Genomic DNA, 22,846 nt, shown 5'->3' with positions numbered 1-22,846 from the left:
TGAGGTTTTCTGTATGTACTTTTGAGAGATGGCAAAGACTAGCATTCCATGACAATCATAACATTCAGAATGGAGAAGTATCAATTTGTTTCATAAATATACTTTAATGTAAATTTTTAACTAAAACCACCATTTAGCCCATTAAGATAAAATTAAACTTTTTCCAATTGTAAAATATGTTGTAGTCCATTCCTTGTCAATGTTTTACTTTTTGGATATACTGCACATCTCGGACCAATGAAATTAATAATGCTAACCATGCTCTCTTTTACTCCCTGGATTCTTCCAAGAATTACATTTTTTGAAAGTGACTTCTTTCTCCAAGTCATCCAAGGTTGTTGAAACTTAAATTCACTAAAACTCTTTTTCCAAAATATGCCTAAAAGCAAACGTATACCCTTACTACTAACGGATTCATTATTTACTAAAACTTTGATAATCCAGGATCTTGGAGACATTTAAAAAGAAACAAATAACTGAAGTTTAAAAATGTCATAGATTTTCCTCAAAATTGTTAAAAAATTTTAAGTTTTAAAAAGATTAAGCACCAAAAAATACTAGCTGCAAAAGGTTTTCACTCTAGTCTTACTTGCAAGACATACACTGTTCAGCCCACATAATCCAAATGGTCATGCCAAGTCCTACTGCCTCCACTAATCTGGTCTTTTCATCTAGCAAGCTCTTCTTCAGGGATGTAAATGCATCAGGTCCAGAAGCAATTTATTTTCTAGTGACAAATTTGGGTGGCAAGCAAAAATTAGGCCATGTTTTCTTTGCTTAAAACTGCAGCTAAATGTTCAAAATCTAATTCCTTACTCTAACAAAATAATACTTTAATCTGCCAACGTATAGAGATCACTTGATTTCAAAACTGCACATCTGTACTTGTTGGAATGACATAACTGCAAGTCTTCCTTTGAAGCACAGTAAGCTGATTAAGTCAAAATGCTAGAGGAACTCAGTCAGGCAGCATCTACGGTGGGAATTAAACGGTTGGTGTTTTGGTAGAATCCTCACGAGGTCTGAAAAAGACAGGGACAGGAGCCAATATAAAATGGTGAGGGGAGGGGAAGGAGTACAAACTGGCAGGTGATAGGTAGGTGGGGAGGGGGTGAAGTAAGAAACTGGCAGGTGATAGGTGGAAGAGGTAAAGAGCTGAAGAAGGAGGAATCTAAAAAGAAGAGGGAGTGGACCATGGACTAAAGGGGAAGAAGGGAACCAGAGGGAAGTGATGGGTAGGTGAGGGAAATAGTTGGGGTGAGAGGGTAAACAAATGGAGAATGGAAAAAGAGAGAAGGGCCATCAGGTTGGAGGCTACTCAAACAGAATAAGAGGTGTTGTTCCTCTAGCCAGAGTAACCTCATCGTGGCAGTACAGGTGGTCATGGACAGACATATGGGAATGGAAAATCGAATTAAAATGGATAGCCACCGGGAGACCCTGCCTTTGCGGTGGATAGAACAAAGGTGCTTCACAAAGTAGTTCCCTAATCTACATTCAGTCTCTTTGATGTAAAGGAGGCCACGCTGGGAGCACAAGATACAACTGATAACTCTAACAGACTTGCAGGTGAAGTGCTGCCTCAACCAAGAGGACTGTTTGGTGCCCTGAATGGTGGTGAGGGAGGAGATGAAGGGGGAAGTGTAGCACTTGTCATACTTGCAGGATTAAGTGCCAAGAGGGAGATGAGTGGAGAAGGATGAATAGACAAGGGGACAAGACATAGAAAGTGATCCCTGCCAAATACAGGGGGGGAAGGAGAGCTGTTGGTTGTAGGAATATTATGCTTGTGGTAGGATTCTGCTGGAGATGACAAAAATTATAGAGAATGAGGCTTGTTGAGTGGTTAGGACATTAAGAGGATGGGGTGGGGGCATATACCTCCCCTTTATCCAGTCTTACCTATCACCTGCCAGCTTGTACTCTACCCCCCACCCCCCTCACCCCACCTTCTTATTCCAGCTCCTGTCCCCTTCTTTCTAGTCCTGGCCCAAACTGACATCTGCTTATTCCACTCCATGGATGCTGTTTGACCTGCTCAGTTCCTTCAGCATTTTGCATGTGTTGCTCAAGGTTTCCAGCATCTGCAGAACCGCATGTTTAAGTTAATTCAATTATTGCATTTACAATTCACTTGCTTCCCTCTTTCCTTTATGAATATATGAAATCATCTTCTTGTCCACTCAGTAGGTCAAGATAATGTGTTCAGAACACAACTGAAAGTTTAGTTGTAAATTGCATTTAAAATTATGCAAATTCTGAATGATTTTCCCCCAACTGAAGCCTGAAAGTATTATCTTGTACAACTTTATGAATCTACTAATCATGGGTATTTCCATCTTCCATCTGCAAACAAAGAGGTAGTTGTGGTTTTTTAAGCGGGTTTTCAATAAGACTGATTTAGTCAGCTGCTCAATGATTTGATACAAGAAAAATTTAACAATGTATTGCAAAAACAGAAATTAAAGTAATACATGAACTGCATTATTTCAAGTCAGTAGGTCAAGCAGCATCTAAAGAAAGGGAATCAAAGTTAACATTTGTGCCCAATCAGCTGACTATTTATTGTTTTATTTTATTTTAAACAGATTTCCAGGATCCAAGTTCTTAATTTTTTGATTACCATCCATGCATGGTTAGTTTTGTGTGTGGTTTCTACTTCCATGAAGGTATTTTTAAACTACTGCACAAAAATATTTTGTTCTAAACACAACATACATTTAAAATTCCTCGTTCTTTTATAATGGATTCACTAATTTTGGATGATCAGAGGAAAACTTCTTCCTGCCAAGTATTATACATTTTCTTATTTCATTGTTTTCTTTAAATCAACAACAGAATCAGAATCAGGTTTAATATCATTAATAAATGTTGTGAAATTTGTTGTTATGTCGCAGTACATTGCAATACATAATAATAAAAGTGTAAATTAATGTGTATACAAGTATTTTTTAAAAAGTTAAATTAAATAAGTAGTGCAAAAAGAGAGAACAAAAGTAGTGAGGTAGTGTTCACAAATTCAATGTCAATTCAGATTTCTGATGGCAGAGGGGAATAAGCTATCCCTGAATGGTTGAGTGTGTGCCTTCAGGCTTCTCCCTGATGGCAGCAATGAGAAGAGAACATGTCCTGAATGATGGGGGTACTTAATAAAGGATGCAACTTTTCTGAGGCATTGCTCCTCACGATGTCCTGGGTGCTGGGGAGGCTAGTGCTCATGATGGAGTTGACTGAGGTTACAATTTTCTGCAGCTTATTTTGATCCTGTGCAGTGGCACTCCTCCACACCAGATAGTGATACAGCATGCTAGAATGTTCTCTACAGTACATCTGTAGAAGTTTGTGAAAGTCTTTGGTGATAAACCAAATCTCCTCAAACTCCTAATGAAATACAGCCGCTGTCGTGCCTTTTGTGTAACTGCATTGATACGTTGTGTCCAGGATAGATCCTTAGAGAAGTCTACTCAGAGAACTTGAAATTGTTCACTCTTTCCACTTCTGATCCCTTGATGAGGACTGGTGTGTGTTCCTTCGTCTTACCCTTTCTGAAGTCCACAATCAAATCCTTGGTTTTACTGATGTTGAGTGCAAGACTGTTGCTGTGACACCACTCAACCAGCTGATCTATCTCAATCCTGTATGCCTTCTTGTTACCATCTGAAATTCTGCCAACAGTCGTGCTGTCAGTAAATTGAGAGATGGCACACAGATTTATGGATTAGCCACACAGTCATGGGTGTAGGGAGAGAAAAGCAGTGGGCACACATCCTTGAGGTATGCCAGTGTTGATTATCAGCAAGGCAGAAATATAATTTCCAATCTGCACAGACTGCAGTCTTCCACTGAAGAAGTCAAGGATCCAGTTGCTGAGGGAGTTACAGAGGCCCAGGTTTTGAAGCTTTTTGATTAGAACCATAGGAATGATTGTGTTAAACACTGAGCTGTATTCAATAAACATCAGCCTGACATAAGTATTGGTATTGTCCAGGCGATCCAAAGTCGCTTGAAGAGCTAACGAGATCAGACCCACTGTAGATCTGTTGTGGCGGCAGGCAGATTGCAGTGGGCCCAGGTATTTGCTTAGGCAGTGGTTGATTCTAGCCATAGCCAACCTCTGAAAGCACTAAATTCAAATGCTACTGGACAACATTCGTTAAGGCAACTCACCCTGCTCTTCACGGGCACTGGTACGATGTTACCCTTTTGAAGTAGGTGGAAGCAATAAGAGATTGAAAATGCCTGAATACACCTGTCAGTTGGTTGGCATAGGTTTTCAGAGCCTTACCAGGTACACCATTGGGGGCTGCCGTCTTGCGAAGGAGGGCTCACCTTCTTGAAAGACGTTCTGACATTGGCCTCCAAGACAGAGATTACAGGGTCACCAGATGCTGCAGGGATCCTCAAAGCTGTAGTTTTATTCTCCCTTTTAATGTGTACATAAATTGAGCTCATCTGAGAGTGAAGTATCACTGCCATTCATGATGTTCATTTTGCTTTGTAGGAAGTAATGGCCTGCAAACCCTGCCAGAATAAACATGCAACTGATCTCGCTTTAATCTTAATCAAAATTGTTCTGTTGCTCATGAGGTAGCCCTCCATAAATTGTATCTGGCCTTCTTGTATAGTCCTGGATCACCAGACCTGAATGCCACAGATCCAGCCCTCAGCAGACTATGGCTTTTGATTCAAGCATGTTTAGTATGCTCTTGTAGGCACACACACATCCACACAAGTTTTGGAGTCAGTAAAAACTGTGGCATATTCATTCAGACTCAAAGATGAATCCCTGAATACTGTCCAGTCCACCAACTCATAGCAGTCTTGTAAGTGCTCATCCGCCTCCCTTGTCCAAACCTCCTTGATCTTCTCTACTGGTGCTGCAGTCTTTAGTTTCTACTAATACTCAGGGAGTAGGGGTAGAGCCAGATAATCTGACTTTCCAAAGTGTGGGAGTGGGATGGCACAGTAAGTGCTCTTTATGGTAGTATAACAATGGTCCATTGTGTTGGCTCCTCTGGTTGCACAAATGGTATGCTGGTGATAATTATTTAGAGACTTTTTCCAAGCTGGATTGTTTAAAATCACCCAAGATGTTGGGGAAGGCATCAGGTGCGCTGTTTCATGCCTATTGATTACATTGCTCAGTTCATCTAGAGCCAGCTAGACAAGGGCCTGAGATGGGATCTGTACAGCTACCAAGATGATGGCTGAAAACTTGCAGCAGATACAACAGACAACACTTGATTGCAAGATGTTCCAGGTTGCGTGAGCAGGACTGGGACAGAACCATTGCATATTACAATGTATTTATGCTTTTTTTTTAAAATCAAGGACAAAACATATAAAGTGCCCAAGAGAGAGTACTAAGCTTGCAAAAATATACTTTTCTTAATTAACTGTAGGCTGAAATTCAAATGAACTGCACAAATCTGTCAAAATTCTTTGTGCTTCTAAATCAAGGATTTAAAACAGAGTCATCAAAATAATATGTACAGAAAGGACTTTGTATGTCAGACCACTAATCAAGAAATGCTCCCAAAGACATTATTTGAGATAATGCAGTTCAGTTATGATTTTAATTTCTATTTCTGTTTTTTTCTGTCAACCCATCAATATAAAATTGGTAAAAAAAATAGTTGATTAAATAATCATATTTATTATTAATAACCCATCTTTATGACATTAGCCACAACATATACTTCTGTACATTAACGTTCTTAAAATAGTGTGGTAATGGCTTCACTTAGCAACGTACTGTAAGTTTCCAACAGCTTGTTTATTTCTAAGCTATCAAAGCTCAGAGATTCGATCATCACTCCTGGTCTGAGTCTATACATATATTCGTTCAGTTAATATTTGGCATATGCATTACTTGGCTCAGCTTTCTCTGAAATAGTTATACCATGGTGTCCTTTATTTGGCTCGCAAAGGCAGTTTTTTTTCCCCCAGACACAAATTAATCTAGATTACTAAAATCCATTCCTAAACTTGATTCATTTGAATTTAAATTTTGAAGCAATACTAAATCAACAAAAACCATTGAACTAAAAAGGGTTCTCTCATTCTTTCAAATGTTCCATACTGTCCGCTTCTGCAATATGAAATTCCAGTCAAGGAAAATTGGTGAAAACTCTTCTCTACAGTAATACAACAGACACTGAATACTACTGCAGAGCACCAACTAAAATAGCTGTGAAACAATAAACATGGTTTGCATATTAAAGAGATACTCTGATTAGGCTGCACCATTGAAAAGCAAATAAATATAGACAGTGGTGAAGCAGTTAGTGCTGTTGCTTCATGGCTCCAAGGACATGATTCAATCCAGATCTTGGGGCTCTCTATGTAGATTGCACATTCTCTCTAAAAACCTATGGCTTTCTTCCAATTGAAGACCATGTATCACAGAATATAAGCTGAAGGAGTACAGGAAGATAAGAAAAAGGAGAAGAATGACCAATGGGGTTGTTCCCTAGGGAACAGCATGGATCAATGGGCCAAATTGCATCTATGTTTATAAGACACAACATTGTGGAAAATTGCAAACCTTAGCAGACAAACCTGATGACAATATGGATGTAAAACCTTACTTCTTGAAGTAATTACCATCCTTAACCAAGCATTATACCAAAGAGTCTACTGATTTAGTTCAATGGTGAAAACCTTCCAAAGGCGAAATTTCTTTCAAGGGATGTAAAATGCATAGGATGAGCTAGAACTAATTGCCCTTGAGATGGTGATGGGCTGCCTTCTTGAACTACTGCTGTCCTCAAGGTGCAACTATATCAACAGTGCAATTAGGCAGTGTATTCTAGTAAAGTTGAAAGAACAACAATATACTACAAAGTTAGGTGGTGTGTAGCTTAGAAGACAACTTATTATAAAAGACAATGTTGATTATTAACAGGATCTACAAGCAAAAAACCAAGTAGTAACAGTGTAAAATACACTGATGTGTTTGTATTCTATAAATTAATCATGCGTTTCCTTAAAGTTCAACATCACTTTACACAACTGAATAATACAAAATGTTGAAGGCAGTATTAAAACACACAAGTTTTCTCGCTGTCCACCAAACAACAATTAGTTTCCAAATTCTCAAAAGTGACATGGATTTAACCTTAGTTGTAGAATTCTGCGTTAACTTTTGTGATTTGAATATTTTCTGGAAGTTTGGCTAATATTTATACCTCACCATTAAATAATATTAACACAAATTATCTGGTTGTTATTGTGCTGTTATTTGTTGTAGCTTGTTCCATAAATCAGCTGTTGGGCTCACTACATTTAGGAGCACAACATGAACATTTAATTGGACTTAAGGGTTTTAGGCATTATACAAAAGCAAATTTGTTCTTAATTTTTATTATACTTTCATAGATTAATCTTACTGTAGATAGGATACATCTTTTTCTGGACCAATTAGTTAAAAAGCCTGAAAGAATCAATGGATTTTCTAACAATCAACAAAAATACAACATTTGAACACATATTGTCCAGTCAATCTAAGCAGAATCATTGTTTCTGCCTGGTCTTGCCCCAATGAACAAAGTTCTTCCAACCTTGACTCTATTCTCTCTCATACAGTTTATGATATTTCATATACCCTCCAGTGAGTGTAACAAATTCCATAACCAACATGTTTATATCATCATGGATACACAATCACTCCACACTTTAATCCCACTACTAGAGAGTCTGAGGGTTCTCTACTCCTTGAGCAGAGGTCCAACCAGCTTTCCCTCACCAACACTCTTGTTTGCCTGGCTGAATACATCCTCAAATTAAACAGTTACTACTTCAATTCCACATACTGCCTCCAACTCAAGCAAGCTAGCCTGTCTTTCTGTGGAATAAAAAAAGTCTTTACTTCAGCCCAACCTGGGCTCACTTCCCAACCTTTGTCCCATGTATTCCTCCCTTACTTTTTTCCCTTACCAAAAAATAACCTGCACCTCTCTCTCTTTCCCCGGTCTGAGAAAGGATCGCAAATGCAAAAATGTTGACTGCTTCTCTTTCCAGACGGTGCCTGACAACTGCCTCTTAGCTCATCTGATTAATGTTGCAATATATAGAAGCAAAATAAGTTATCAAAGCAGATAGCAAGTAAAAGTGTATGTTAAATTTCAGTAGAAGTATAGATACTAATAACAATGAGTATTGCCCTTTTCTCTACTCCTATTTCAATCAGAATTTAGTAAGACAATTTTATACATATTCCTCTAAAAATTGGTTTACCCACTCTCCAATATGCAACATGACCTGTTCCAATAACAATCACAGAATGTAAGTTAGTACCCCGGCCAGTTCTGAAGGGTAACCAAGAAATAGAGTCAGAAAGACCCATCCACATTAATATTGTGATTCAGATAAAAAATGAAAATCACTTTTGAAATCAATGTCTCTAAAATATGAAAAGTCCCAGGTACAGACAGGCACCAAAGTGGCTCCATTACGGGAAATTGGATCATGAAGTACAGAATGTCTTTTTCAAATGTGAATGTACACATGGGATTGCTAAAGTGAGAAGTATTTACCCTCAAAATCTCTCTTCAGCAATTGGCCAGGCATGTTATACCTCAGGACACTGTTGATGGTCCAAGCAAATCTAGTGGATGAGCGCACTAGCTAATTACTGCCCATGTTGTATTTAATCTATCCAGATAGTGCTTGTAAAATAAGAACTAACTTCAACCACACGACTCTTTCAAAGTACTGAGACATCTATATGCATTATATTCTTGAATCCTGGTTTCAGGTTTGGGTCTCTGACCTACTTCAATTTCGAAGTACGGGTAAATTTATCGCTAAAAATCTCAATGCTATTCACTTTCATCTAAATGTTATTCTCTCTTGGCAACACCAAAATACCATATAATAAAAAATGGAAATACAAGGTACTTCCCTCCCATCAATGCATATAGCCTAGTTACTATGTCTAGTAAACATCACCTGTTTGCATGTTGTTAGTGAATGTCAACAAAACTAAAAGGAATTACAACCGACAACTTCAACTTTACGGGCATCTGAACTGAATGCTTCTGTGATAGTTTCTAACGCAATAAGCGGATGTTAATGCGGACCTTTGATGGCAGTCCGAGGGACAGTACTCGTTGTCAGCGGCTAGTCCCTCTCACTGACTCAGTCCTACAACTTTGCTTACCTGCTGCTCGGCTGCGTATACGCTGTAGCTGCGGCTCAGGCTGTTGCTGCTCCACCACCTGCCCCCGCCGTGAAACACCAGGCCCCCGACTCCAGCAGCTCCGAAACCCAGCAGGACCGCGGGACTCAGCCGTTGCCGACTGACAGCACTCCTCAGGCTGTTGAAAGTTGCTGCAGATTGCCTGAACGTCGTCAACAACCACCTCCAAGTCGCCATTTTGGCGGAAGTTTGATAAAATCTCGCGAGAGATGGACATAAACACGTGGAGCTGATTCTTACTCTGTTTACACTGCTATGTTGTCAGCGTTCGCGAGTCTTTGGTATTCAGTATACAAATAACGTATAGCTCACGGTAAATACGTTCATATTTGTCATAATTTTAGAGGGTTTTTACAAAAAATGTAGCACAGCAACAGATATTTCAGCTTACATGAAAGGTTATTGTATGTTCTAACTGGTCAGATCACGGACAAGGTAAAATCTGCAGATGCTGGAAATTCAAGCAACACACACAAGATCCTGGAGGAACTCAGCAGGCCAGGCAGCATCTATGGAAAGTAATATTGTCTATGTTTCGGGTCGAGGGTCTCTTTTCCTTAGATGCTGCCTTAGCCTGCTGAGTTCCTCCAGCTTTTTATGCGTTGCTGTGGATTTCCGGCATCTGTAGAATCTCTTGTGTTTATGAGGAATGTTCATGGGGTCATAGATCATTCAGAAATATGGTTGCAGAGGTGACGAAGCTCATTAAAATGCTGCCATGGCTGACAGCTGAGGTTCAGGCACGGTTTAGAGATTGGGGTGGTGGGGGGGGAGATAAGACAGCTAACTGGTCAGCAAGAACTGCACTTTCCCGTGCCATCAGGAAAGTAAAATAAAATTGCTCACAGAGACTGAACATCCATTTCTGTGATCTGAGGTGCATGTGGCAGGGCATTTAGTCCATAACGGACTGCAAGTATACACCCTGGGCGTCAACGATAGAAACGCTCCTCTTCCTGGTAGGGGGAATGCCTTTTACGCCCAGTTTGATGTGCCGGTGAGGAAGGCCTCTCTTTCCCACAAACAGCAGGCACTCTGTCTGGCTGCAGCTGGTACGAGAAAGACCCTAGCCAGGGTCAAACCACATAAAGCTGTGGGAGCTGATAGCATACCTGGTCGGGTGCCGAGGGACTATGCAGCCCAGTCAACTGAGATTCTAACATCTTCAACGTCTCTCTGGAACAGTCCACTTCCCCTTCAGGCTTCAAGGCGACCACCAACGTCCAAGAGGACGACAATAACCTGCTTCAACGACTACCATCCAGTGTCATTGACAGCAACAATAATGAAGTGTTTAGAGCGGCTGGTAATGGATTGTATTAATCCATACATTGCTGCAATGGATGCTTTCCAGTTTGCTTATCGTTCAGATTGGTCTACTGATGGTGCTGCAGCCTTTGCATTCCACTCTATTCTGTCCCACCTGGAAAATGGTGCCTCAAGTGCCAGGATGCTTTTTATTGACCAGCTTGGGTTTAATAGGATCATCTCTCAGAAGCTGGTTGGTAAACTGTTCTTGTAAGGTCTCAACACCTCTCTCTGTAACTGGCTCCTGGATTTCTTGACAGAAAGGCCACAGTCAGTCCGCGTTGGCAGAAACATCTCTAGCTCCATCACACTGAGCAATCACGCTCTTCAGGAGTGTGTACTCAGCCTGTTGCTGTTCATGCTGCTGACACATGACTGCACCGAATCTTCTTGTTTGTTAATGACACATCAATGATGATGAGACGGCATACAGAGGGGAGGTAGAGTGGCTGGTAGAATGATGCAAGCACTACAACTTGAGTCTCAACGTGGAGGACCAAAGAGACTTTTGGAAGTTGCAAGCTGACCAGTCCTCATGGCACATACACGGTTCCTCCGTGGGGAGAGTTAGGAGCACTGTTTCTGGGAGTGCACATAATGAACAATCTCACCTGGTCCCTCAACACCATCTCTTTGGTCAAGAAAGCACAGCAGCATCTCCACTTCCTGAGGAGATTGAGGCAAGTGAGGATCCCAACCCCCCCCCCACCACTACCCATCCCACATCAGCATTTTAACTGATTTTTACAGAAGCATCATTGAGAGCGACTTGACCAGCTACATCACCTCATGGTGTGGGAATTGCGAGGTATCTTTCTGCAAGTCTCTACAAAGAATGCTGAGAGGATTAATGGGGTTTCTTTTATCAGCTAAGGTGAGTGGGAAGACAGATGACTGGGAAATTTTTAAGGAACAACAGAACTTAACTAAAAAGGCAATATGGGGAGAAAAAATGAGGTACAAATGCAAGCTAGCCAGGAATATAAAGGAGGATAGCAAAAGCTTTTTTAGGTATGTGAAGAGAAAGAAGATAGTTAAGAACAATGTTGGGCCCTTGAAAAATGAATTGGGTGAAATTGTTATGGGAAACAGAGAAATGGCAGAAGAATTTAATAAGTACTTTAGATCTGTCTTCACTAGGGAAGACACAAGCAATCTCCCAGATGTATGGATGGGCCAAGGACTTAGGGTAACAGAGGAAATGAAACAGATTGACATTAGGAAGGAAATGGTGATGAGTAGACTGATAGGACTGAAGGCTAACAAATCCCCAGGTCCAGATGGTCTGCATCCTAGGGTACTAAAGGAGGTGGCTCTAGAAATTGCAGATGCATTGGTAATCATTTTCCAATGTTCCTTAGATTCAGGATCAGTTCCCAAGGATTGGAGAATGGCTAATGTTATCCCACTTTTTAAGAAAGGAGGGAGGGAGAAAACAGAGAACTATTGTCCTGTCAGCCTAACATCAGTAGTGGGGAAGATGCTAGAGTCTATTATTAAAGATGAAATAGTGGCATATCTAGATAGCAGTGATAGGATTGGGCCGAGCCAGCATGGATTTACCAAGGGCAAATCATGCTTGACTAATCTATTGGAGTTTTTCGAGGATGTAACCAGGAAGTTAGACAAGGGAGATCCAGTGGATGTAGTGTACCTCGATTTTCAGAAGGCATTTGATAAGGTCCCACATAGGAGATTGGTGGGTAAAATCAGAGCTCATGGCATTGGGGGGAAGATATTGACATGGATAGAAAACTGGTTGGCAGATAGAAAGCAAAGGGTAGCGGTGAATGGGTGTTTCTCGGAATGGCAGGTGGTGACTAGTGGGGTGCCACAGGGCTCAGTATTGGGACCACAGCTGTTTACGATTTACATCAATGATTTAGATGAAGGCATTGAGAATAACATCAGCAAGTTTGCTGATGATACTAAGCTGGGTGGCAGTGTGACATGTGATGAGGATGTTAGGAGAATTCAAGGTGACTTGGATAGGCTGGGTGAGTGGGCAGATACTTGCAGATGACGTTTAATGTGAATAAGTGTGAGGTTATCCACTTTGGGAGTAAGAACAGGAAGGCAGATTATTATCTGAACGGTGTAGAGTAAGGTAAGGGAGAAATACAAAGAGATCTAGGAATCCTTGTTCAGCAGTCACTGAAGGTGAATGAGCAAGTGCAGCAGGCAGTGAAGAAGGCTAATGGAATGTTGGCCTTTATTACAAAGGGAATTGAGTACAAGAGCAAGGAAATCCTTTTGCATTTGTACAGGGCCCTGGTGAGACCATACCTGGAGTATTGTGTCCAGTTTTGGTCTCCAGGGTTAAGGAAGGATATCCTGGCTGTAGAGGAAGTGCAGCATAGATTCACAAGGTTAATTCCTGGGATGTCCTGATTGTCTTACGCAGAGAGGTTAGAGAGACTGGGCTTCTACACGCTGGAATTAAGGAGACTGAGAGAGGATCTGATTGCAACATATAAGATTATTAATGGATTGGACAAGATAGAGGCAGGAAATATGTTCCAGATGCTGGGAGAGTCCAGTACCAGAGGACATGGTTTAAGAATAAGGGGTAGGTCATTTAGGACAGAGTTAAGGAAAAACTTCTTCTCCCAGTGAGTTGTGGGGGTGTGGAATGCACTGCCTCAGAAGGCAGTGGAGGCCAATTCTCTGGTTGCTTTCAAAAAGGAGCTAGATAGGTTTCTCATGGATAGGGGAATCAAGGGATATGGGGACAAGGAAGGAACCGGGTATTGATAGTAGATGATCAGCCATGATCTCGGAATGGTGGTGCAGGCTCGAAGGGCCGAATGGTCTACTTCTACACCTATTGTCTATTGTCTATTATCAGGAGCACCCTGTATGCAGGGTCCTTATCATTGTCAATCTGTCTTACAATCTCTTTGACCTCCTACCATCAAGCAGACAGTACCGTAGCATTAGAACAGGAACTGTTAGGATAGGAAACAGCTTCTTCCCTCAGGCTATAAGACTACTGAACTCCCTACCACCTTTATATGAGTCTTATCATAGTCTTTTTGCGTATGAAGTGGCAGTAGAATTATACAGTTTACTTTTTAACTTGTATCATATATACACCTTATTATTTGTTAATTTAATGGTAATATTACTTTATGCGTTATGTGTGTGGATTGTATGTACTGTGTTGTGCACCTTGGTCTGGAGGAACCTAGCTTCATTTGGTGGTATACATGTGTACAGTTGAATGACAATAAACTGAACTTGAACTTAAATTTGAGTGTGGGTCTTCAGGCTCCTGTACTTCATCCCTAATGGTATTAGTGCAAAGAGGTAAGTCCTGGATGGTGAGAGTCTCTAATGATGGATGCCAGCAGCTAAATTTCATTCGGAGTTTGAGGTATGTAACCAAAGACTAGCAAATTTCTACAGATGTACTGTTGGTTTCTTGTGAGTGGTAATTGATAAGTGCGTGGCCTAAGCTAGAAGGAGTCAATTTTGACAGACAGACATACTTTATTGATCCCGAGGGAAATTGGGTTTTGTTACAGCCACACCAACCAAGAATAGTGAAGAAATATAGCAATATAAAGCCATAAATAATTAAATAATAATAAGTTAATCATGCCAAGTGGAAATAAGTCCAGGACCAGCCCATTGGCTCAGGGTGTCTGACACTCCGAGGGAGTTGTGAAGTTTGATGGCCACAGGTAGGAATGACTTCCTATGATGCTCAGTGTTGCATCTCGGTGGAATGAGTCTCTGGCTGAACGTACTCCTGTGCCTAACCAGTACATTATGGAGTGGATGGGAGTCATTGTCCATGATGGCATGCAACTTGGACAGCATCCTCTTTTCAGACACCACCGTCAGAGAGTCCATTTCCACCCCAACAACATCACTGGCCTTATGAATGAGTTTGTTGATTCTGATGGTGTCTGCTACCCTCAGCCTGCTGCCCCAGCACACAACAGCAAACATGATAGCACTGGCCACCAGACTCGTAGAACATCCTCATAGAACTCACGTTAATAACTCAGCAGGGGTGATTGATAAGTCTGTGACCTAAGGTAGGAGATGAGTTATTAAGCTCAAACTTATTGCATAATCTCTCAACGAGTTGAACTGCATGTGCACTTAACGATAGCTTTATAACTCATCTCCTTCTACCTTAGGCCACGAGTTTATCAATCACCCATCCGTGGACACTTCCTGGAAGTCCAAGATCTGTACGCTCCATGACCGCTGGACTAAGTGTGTAAATGTAGGAGGGGACTATGTTGATAAATAAATATGCCAGGTTTTCTAAAATTGACTCCTTATACCTTAGATCACAAACTTATCAATCACCCCTCATAGCTGGGGTTGGTAATGGGGACAATCTCCCACTACCTATTAAATGCTCCCAATGGTGTGCACCTCCACTAGCCTCTGACAACCAAGTCCAGCTCCTGGCCGTCAAGTGTAGCGTAACCGTTTCTACTGACTGGAGAAGTGGTAAAAGTGGGTTACTGGTGGCTTAAAGCCAGTCACTTTGGGCAGATGGGGCTCATCAGCCGTGGCTGGCAGCTCATCCAGGAGAAGGAAAACAGTGATACCAAGCTTCGCAGCCTTGCAGCTACACCCACTCATGGGGGAGACTTCAGGAGTAAATCCTGATGGAAAAATCTGGAGCTCCAGTCCCTTGGGCAGTCCTACATTGAGTTCAATGTTGACTGGCAACTCCTGCGATGCAGCTAGTACCAAACTGTATCGGTCTCTGCCATTCCTTTGGGTTCATCAGATTTGTGGAGAGGGAGAGCTTGCTACAGAGACAACAGCTTGCTCACCAGATTGTACTGCCCATGCTTGCATACCTAGACAGCTAGGACGCAATATCCATGGTCAACCCTGACCAGTGGAGGCCCTCACCATTGAGAGGATTCTGACAGCTTGCATCACCATTTCATATGGAGGCAACAATACACAGGATTGGAAAAGAAACATCTATCATTGATTTCAGGTCACCTTGGCTACCTCCTCAAAAAATCCAGTCAAATATGTGAGATACAATCTCTCCTGGACAAAACCACGCAAACTTCATCTAATTAATCACTACCTTTCCAAGTCAAGATAAATCCTTTCTCTGAGAATCTTCTCCTGCAACTTCACTCCCACTGATGTTAGGCTCACAAGGCAGTACTTTACAGGCATAGCCCTACTGGCCTTTTTGAACAAGAGAACAACATAAGCTATATCCCAGACTTCTGGTACCTCATCCTTGGTTAACAAAGGTGCAAAAATCTCCATTAAGCCTCCCTTGCTTCCCTTAGTATCTACTGTGGGATGGATCCAGTCAGGCCTGGGATTTTTCCAATCTAATGTGTTCCAATATATCTAACACTTTCTCCTTCCTGCTAAAAATGTGCATCAGGATATCAGTCTATTCCTCTCTTGACTCTTCAGCCTCCACGTCCTTCATCCTGGTGAATACCAATGTCGGATTCATGTAGGACCTCATTCGTATCTCATTATACCACACATAGATTATTTGTCTGGTCCCTGAGAGAACCTATTCCTTCATTAGCTACTCTCTTGCTTCTAATAAACATAAAATATTTTTACATTTTCTTAATCCTACTTGCCAAAATCATTTCATGGTTTCCTTTTGCCCCCCTAATATCTTTATTTTTTTCCTGTACCTATGAATTATGAATGACATCCTTGATAGCAATTCCCTGTACCTGATAAGTTTGTTCTCTTTCGAACAATGGCCTACGTTTAATACTCTCACCTTAGGTTGAAATACCTGTCACTGTAACTTCTTTTACCCACTAGAAATATAGAAACACAGAAAACCTACAGCACAATACAGGCCATTCGGCCCACAAAGTTGTGCCAAACATGTCCCTACCTTAGAAACTACTAGGGTTACCCATAGCCCTCTATTTTTCTAAACTCCATGTACCTATCCAGAAGTCTCTTAAAAGACCCTATCATATCCACCGGCAGCCCGTTCCACGCACTCACCACTCTCTGCATAAAAAACCTACCCCTGACATCTCTGTACCTACTCCCCAGCATCTTAAACTTGTGTCCTCTTGTGGCAACCATTTCAGCCCTGGGAAAAAGCCTCTGACTATCCACACGATCAATTCCTCTCATCATCTTATACACATCTTATTAGCCCTCCAAAATCTGCTGAGGTCCCACAACTCTGGACTCACTAACCTCAACACTTCCAGTGGTAAATTTGTAAATTGGTTTGTTATTGTCACATCAACTGAAGTACAGTATAGTGAAAATGTTGATTAGCATGCCATCCATAAAAATGAAAAGCAACACACACACACACACACACACACAAAGTGCTGGAGGAACTCAGCAGGTCAGGCAGAATCTTTGGAAAAGAGTGAACAGTCGACGTTTTGGTCTGAGACCCTTCTTCAGTTCTGGATTTCCAGCATCTGCAGACTTCCTCTTGTTTGTGATTGGCTAATCCATAAAGATCACTTCATTACAACAATGCTTTGAGTACAAGGGAAAACAATAACAGTACAGAATAATGTTACAAAGAAAGTGTATTGCAGGAAGACAGTAAATTGCAAAGCCATAATGAGGTAGATAGTGAGATAAAGAGTCTAGTTTATTGCACTTAGGAACCATTCAAACATCTTATCATAGGGTGATAAAAGATGCCTTTCAGTCAGGTAGTATATGCTTTTGTACTTTCTGCCCAATGGGAGGAGAGAGAAGAGATGACGTCCATTGTGAGTGGGATCTTTGATTATGCTGGCTGCTTTACCAAGGCAGTGGGAGGTGCAGACAGGGTCCATGGAAGTGAGGCAGGTTCTCTTGATGTATCCACAACTCTGCAGTTTTCTGCAGAGCAGTTGCCATACAAAGCCATGATTCATCTGGACAGGATGCTTTCTATGATGCATTGATAAAGTTTTGGAGAGGATCAAAGGGGATTTGCCAAATTATCTTCAGAAAGCAGAGGCACTGTTACATGCCATCCATGTGATTGGACCAGAACAGTCTGTTGGTGATGTTCAGTCCTAGGAAATTGAAGTGTTAAACCCTCATCACCACAGCACCATTGACTTAAACAGGAGTGTGTGCGTCAATGACCAGCTCTATTGTTTTGCAGAAATGGCCAAACAGTAATAGTATTGTCTTTGTCTCTCTAACTGCTCTCTGCAATTTTCTGCATAAACCTGCCCCCCTGCATGCTCTCTCTATCCATGCATATTAAATACCTGTTTCTCAACATTTTTGCTTATTTGTCCACAGACTTCTTTTTTGACTGTTTGTCAAGTGTTTTGGGTAATTACACACCTTTTGAAGGAGCTCAAAGCATTTTACTGCTAAAATATAAATGTTAAAAGGAGTAGTTTATCTGTGCTGAATGAAAGCCATATGATAAAATAAGCATCAGTGAAGCTCTTGGTGATAGTTCCCAATGATAAGGTTCAATATCAATGCGGTAATGATCCAGGTAAAAAGCTACAAAAAACTCTGTGTGCCATATATTGTAAAGTTGAAATATATTTTAACATTTTAAATATAAACTATGCCATTGTGAATGCAGTTGTTTGGTTTGCACGCCAATCCTAAACAAAGGATTGAAAAGGTAACACGAGCAGCTCACTTTAAGAATTCTATTTGTATTTTGTGGAAATGAATAACAATAACCTAGGAATGGACTTTTGGTTAATATTTCCTTAGGCTGCATCTGAGTTTCTCCATATAAATTTGTAGATACAGGTTGAAATTTGTTTTCATTCAAAATTCAGCACTATGAAAATTGCATTCTGAAGCAAAAGTCTACAAAATATGTTGAAATCTGGCAACAAGTATTGACAGTGTATTTTAATTAAGATATGGAAATAATCAAACCTGAACAGTAAGAGAAACATTTCTTTATCACACACAGCTTAAAATGAGACCATTTGGACTGTTTTTGTGCTGCCAAATGGTGAATGACAACTTAACCTAATGATAGTTTATACTTTATTTTACACCTATTTTGTTCAAAATCACTTATTGAATAATATCTGAGACTATCCATTCATTGAAATCAGAATCAATTGGTCCAATGTATTCAGACAAAAGTCCATTTATAAAGTTAAATATGCTTTCAGATTTAGCAAATTTAGTTAATGAAATAATATTGAACTACAAATACTATTCAAAGAATTGGTAGGTTCATTTTGAATATTTTAATTCTATAATTTTGGTCTGCTTAATTATCATTATGTATATTTGAAATTAATAGTTTAATCTTAAGTATAATTCAATATGTGCTTTATTATTAACAGAATATCAAAGATTTTAAATATAAATTCACAGATCACATTAATGTCAAACTCGGAATTGTTTCAAAGCTCAAGTTTTTATAAGGGTGTTTAAATATCACTTATTATTCATATTTTTGGAAACTGATTCTTCATAATAAATATTTTATGACATGTTACTTTAAAATACTTCTCAGAAGAAGTTTCAAATGAATATTTTGAGTAAACACCAGATTTGAAATTTCCTTTTGAACTGCAGCACTTTAAAAAATGAATAAATCCTCATATGTCCATTTAGATGGTTTCATGTCTCCCTTTTTAATGTTATTGTAAAGAAGCCTCCCCTTATTAAAAGAAAATGGGCACACAGCTTCATGTCAAATGTTTGCTTTATGTACAAAGTAATTTTTAAATTGAGCCTTTACATCTGTTGTCTATATAGTGTATATGAATGATCTTTTGATCCTAGAACTAACTTTTTAAAAACATTTATAATGAAAAATTGGAGCTTGATTACCACCCTGGCACAGGGCTACTCCATCACATCACCCTGAGAACAAATGCTTTGATTTATTTTATTTAGATGTCTGCTGTGCTAAACAACTTTTTGAAGTTTAGTTTGAAATTTCCAGAACCTTAAAAATTCAATCACTATTCTAAAGTTCTGAAATATTAACAGAACACACAGAATTATTCATGTCTCAAAGTAAAGATAGAGTCAAAGTGTTATAGAACACTATGGTACTGAAACAGGCCCTTTGGCCCCTCTAGACCATGCCAAACTATTAATCTGCCTAATGGCAATGATCTTGTGTAATATCCTCCATACCCCTTTCATCCGTGTACCTGTCCAAATTTCTTATAACTTTTGAAATCGAATCCCCACCCACCATTTCCACTGGCAGCTCATTCCTCATTCTCACCATCATCTGAGTGAAGAATTTCCCCCTCATGTTCCCCTTAAACATTTCTGTCTGACCCGCTCTTGCTGACGCTTCCCAAGCTGCGTGGTGAAGTCTCCACCCAGCCAACAGAATTCATCTGCCGCTTTTTACAGACTCGTCACCTGCAGTCCTTGTTCACTCACTGAACCAGCCGGCCTCAACCTATTGCCCCTAGCATTCACTCTCCCTGCCTAAAATTTACCTCGTTGCCTGTTCTGTTTAGTTTCTGTTCTTTCTTGTTTGCGACCTCTCTCTGTCTCTGTACAACAACTCCGCGCCAGTTCTCCTCCCATCTTTGAGTCTCAGATTCCTGTGTATGAGTACTTTGAGGGATGTCCAATTTGATGCAGTAACTTCCTGTCCCTGTGCACCTTACAATTCAGGCTCCAGCCATCTCTGTATTCTACGGCTGGGCCAAGATCACCTCATCTCTCTTTGGACTGGCAAATTTGGACCTGGGCCACTGCTAACTGGGACAATAAAATCCCCATTTGCAACAAATATGACAATTTCACCGTTGAGATGCATTGAGCTTTCGACCACCTGGGAACTGGAAGGGAGGCTGTGGATCTGATATGCTTGGTGCTGGATTACACTGTGGAATTCAGGACCCCCGTGGCTGAGTGCAGCTGGAATGTGGAAATGCTGCTGGCCCATCACCATCTCAGCCTCTCGGAGAGCTTGAAAGATGAGCTGTCTACCCAGGAGATGCCCACCGGCCTCAAACATTTCATCACTCCTGCCCTCCATATTGACAAGTGTCTTATGGAACAACCCTGCAGACCATTAGAGAGGACCCCAGTTCCGTTTCCAGAACCGTTTCAGGCTGCAGATCCCCCATCACCAACACCTCCAGAACATAAGCCATTAGGGAGACTCCCTTAACCCCCCCCCCCCCCCCCCCCCAAGAGCAGGCGCTGGTGGGGAAACAACTTGTGCACCTACTGCAGAGCAGCCGACCATTAACACATCAAATGTTCACGGAGAACAACACCTCCAGTAGAGGCAAAGCCCTTCTAGCTGGCAAGCATTCCCCTGCCTTACAATCCAGCACCATAGGCTGTCTCACTCTCTTTGTCCTCCTCTACTCTCAGTCGGCTCTACACGCACAGGAGGCTCTGCTGCATTCTGGTGCGGCAGACAACTTTCTGGAAAAAATTCTGAGTGCTTCTGTGAGATTAATCCTTCAGAATCTCCTTGAAACCCATCTGAGCTGCGAGTTAGAAAAATGCTGCTTCCTCAGCGCAGTTGTTTCTTTCCTGAGTTTCGTCCTTCAATCCCGAGGCATGACCGTGGACCCAGAGAAAGTGTGTGGTGTCGCTGAGTGGCCCTGACCACACTCCCTCAGATGGTTTTGGTGCTTCTTGGGCTTCTCCAACTCCTACCACAATTTCATCAGAAACTATATCTATGTGGGCGCCATGGGCCATCCTCTCTCAGTGAAGACTGGATGGGAAGACACAGCATTGTGCCATCTTCTCATGCAAGTTCAACCCTCTACACCACCATTATGGAGCAGGAGAAAGGGAGCCACTCGTTATTAAATGGGCCTTAGAGGCATAGAGACATTGGCTGCCGGGAAACACTAAGGACCAGAAACTGACAAACATGAGGAAATCTGCAGATGCTGGAAATTCAAGCAACACACGCAAAATGCTGGTGGAATGCAGCAGGCCAGGCAGCATCTATAGAGAAAAGTGTTGTCGATGTTTCGGGCTGAGACCCTTTGTCCTGATGCCCTGACAAAGGGCCTTGGCCCGAAATGTCAACAATGCTTCTCCCTATAGATGCTGCCTGACCTGCTGCGTTCCACCAGCATTTTGTGTGGGACCAGAAACTCAGTCTAGTTCTAGTCTTTCCCAACCTCTGTGGGAAAAAACTGCCTACGTTTGCATTTACCGTGTCTATACCCCACATAATTTTGTATATCTTTATCAAATCTCCCCTCATTCACCTAAACTCTAGAGAATAAAGTCCTAATCTTTTCAATCTTTCTCTGTAACTCAGGTTCTCAAGTCCCAGCAACATTCTTGCAAATTATTCTCTGCACGCTTTCAATTTTATTGCTATCTTTCCTCTGAATAGGTGACTATAACTACAGATAATTCCCCCAAATTAGACCCCCCGATGTTTTATACAACTTCAACATAACGTCCCAGCTCCTCTGTACTCAGTACTTTGAGTTATGAAGGCCAATGTGCCCATAGCTCTCTTTCCAACCCTATCTACCTGTGATGCCATGTTCACAGAGTTAAACATCTGTATTCCCAGGTCCGTTCTACCACACTCCGTAGTGCCCTATCAAATACCATGCAGATCCTTCCCTGGTTTGACCTCCCAAAGTGCAACACTTCACACTTATCTACATTAAAATCCATCTGCCATTCTTCAGCCCATTTTTCCACCTGGTTCAGGTTCTGCTGCAGGCTTTGACAGCCTTCCTTGCTGTTCACTATGCCCCAATCTAGGTGTCATCCACAAAATTTGATTGTTTACTACATTATTATCCAGATCATTGATACAGATGGCAAACAACAATGGACCCAGCACTGACCCTTGAAGTACGCCACTAGTTGCAGGTCTCCAGTCAGAGAGACAACCATTTATTACCACTTCTGGCTTCTCCTATGAAGCCAGTGTCAAATCCAATTTACTATCTCATTCTGAATGCCAAGCGACTGAACCTTTTTGACCAACCCCCCATGCAGGGTCTTGTCAAAGGCTTTTCTAAAGTCCATATGAACATCATTCACTGGTTTGTCTTGATCAACTTTCCTGGTAACTTACTCAAAAAATTATATAAGATTGGCTAGACTGAACTTACCAGACACAAAGCCATGTTGTCTATCTCTAATCAGTCCCTGTCTATCCAAATACTTATATATTCAGTACCTTAGAATCCTTCATGTAGCTTACCCACTACTGATGTCAGACTCACCCATCTAAAATTTCAGGGCTTAATCTTAGAGCCTTGGTTCCTAAGATTGTCATAACCAGGGGATGATAGTGGGGATAAGCTCCCACTACCTATAAAGTGCTCCAAATGGCATGTGTTCCTAACAGCCTCTGACAACCAAGTCCAACTCTTGGCCTTCATGTGTGGCTTAACTACCAGGCCCAAAAGAACCTTTTCTACT

At 41.2% G+C, this 22,846-nt stretch overlaps 1 protein-coding gene across 1 annotated transcript in view; it reads right to left on the bottom strand.

The window, feature by feature from the left end:
• Positions 1-9,412, bottom strand: part of micu2 (mitochondrial calcium uptake 2) — a 406,323-nt gene extending 396,911 nt beyond the window's left edge. The window contains exon 1 of the mRNA XM_059964209.1: positions 9,164-9,412. Within this exon, the coding sequence (XP_059820192.1) occupies positions 9,164-9,379 (216 nt within the window). The 5' untranslated portion in view covers positions 9,380-9,412. The remainder of the gene's footprint in view (positions 1-9,163) is intronic.
• Between the last annotated feature and the right edge of the window lie 13,434 nt (positions 9,413-22,846).

Source organism: Hypanus sabinus, chromosome 3 (assembly GCF_030144855.1).
Source record: "Hypanus sabinus isolate sHypSab1 chromosome 3, sHypSab1.hap1, whole genome shotgun sequence".
NCBI classification, from domain to species: domain Eukaryota; kingdom Metazoa; phylum Chordata; class Chondrichthyes; order Myliobatiformes; family Dasyatidae; genus Hypanus; species Hypanus sabinus.
The sequence above is the reverse complement of the archived record's forward strand: the minus strand, read 5'-3'. Positions and strand labels throughout refer to the sequence as shown.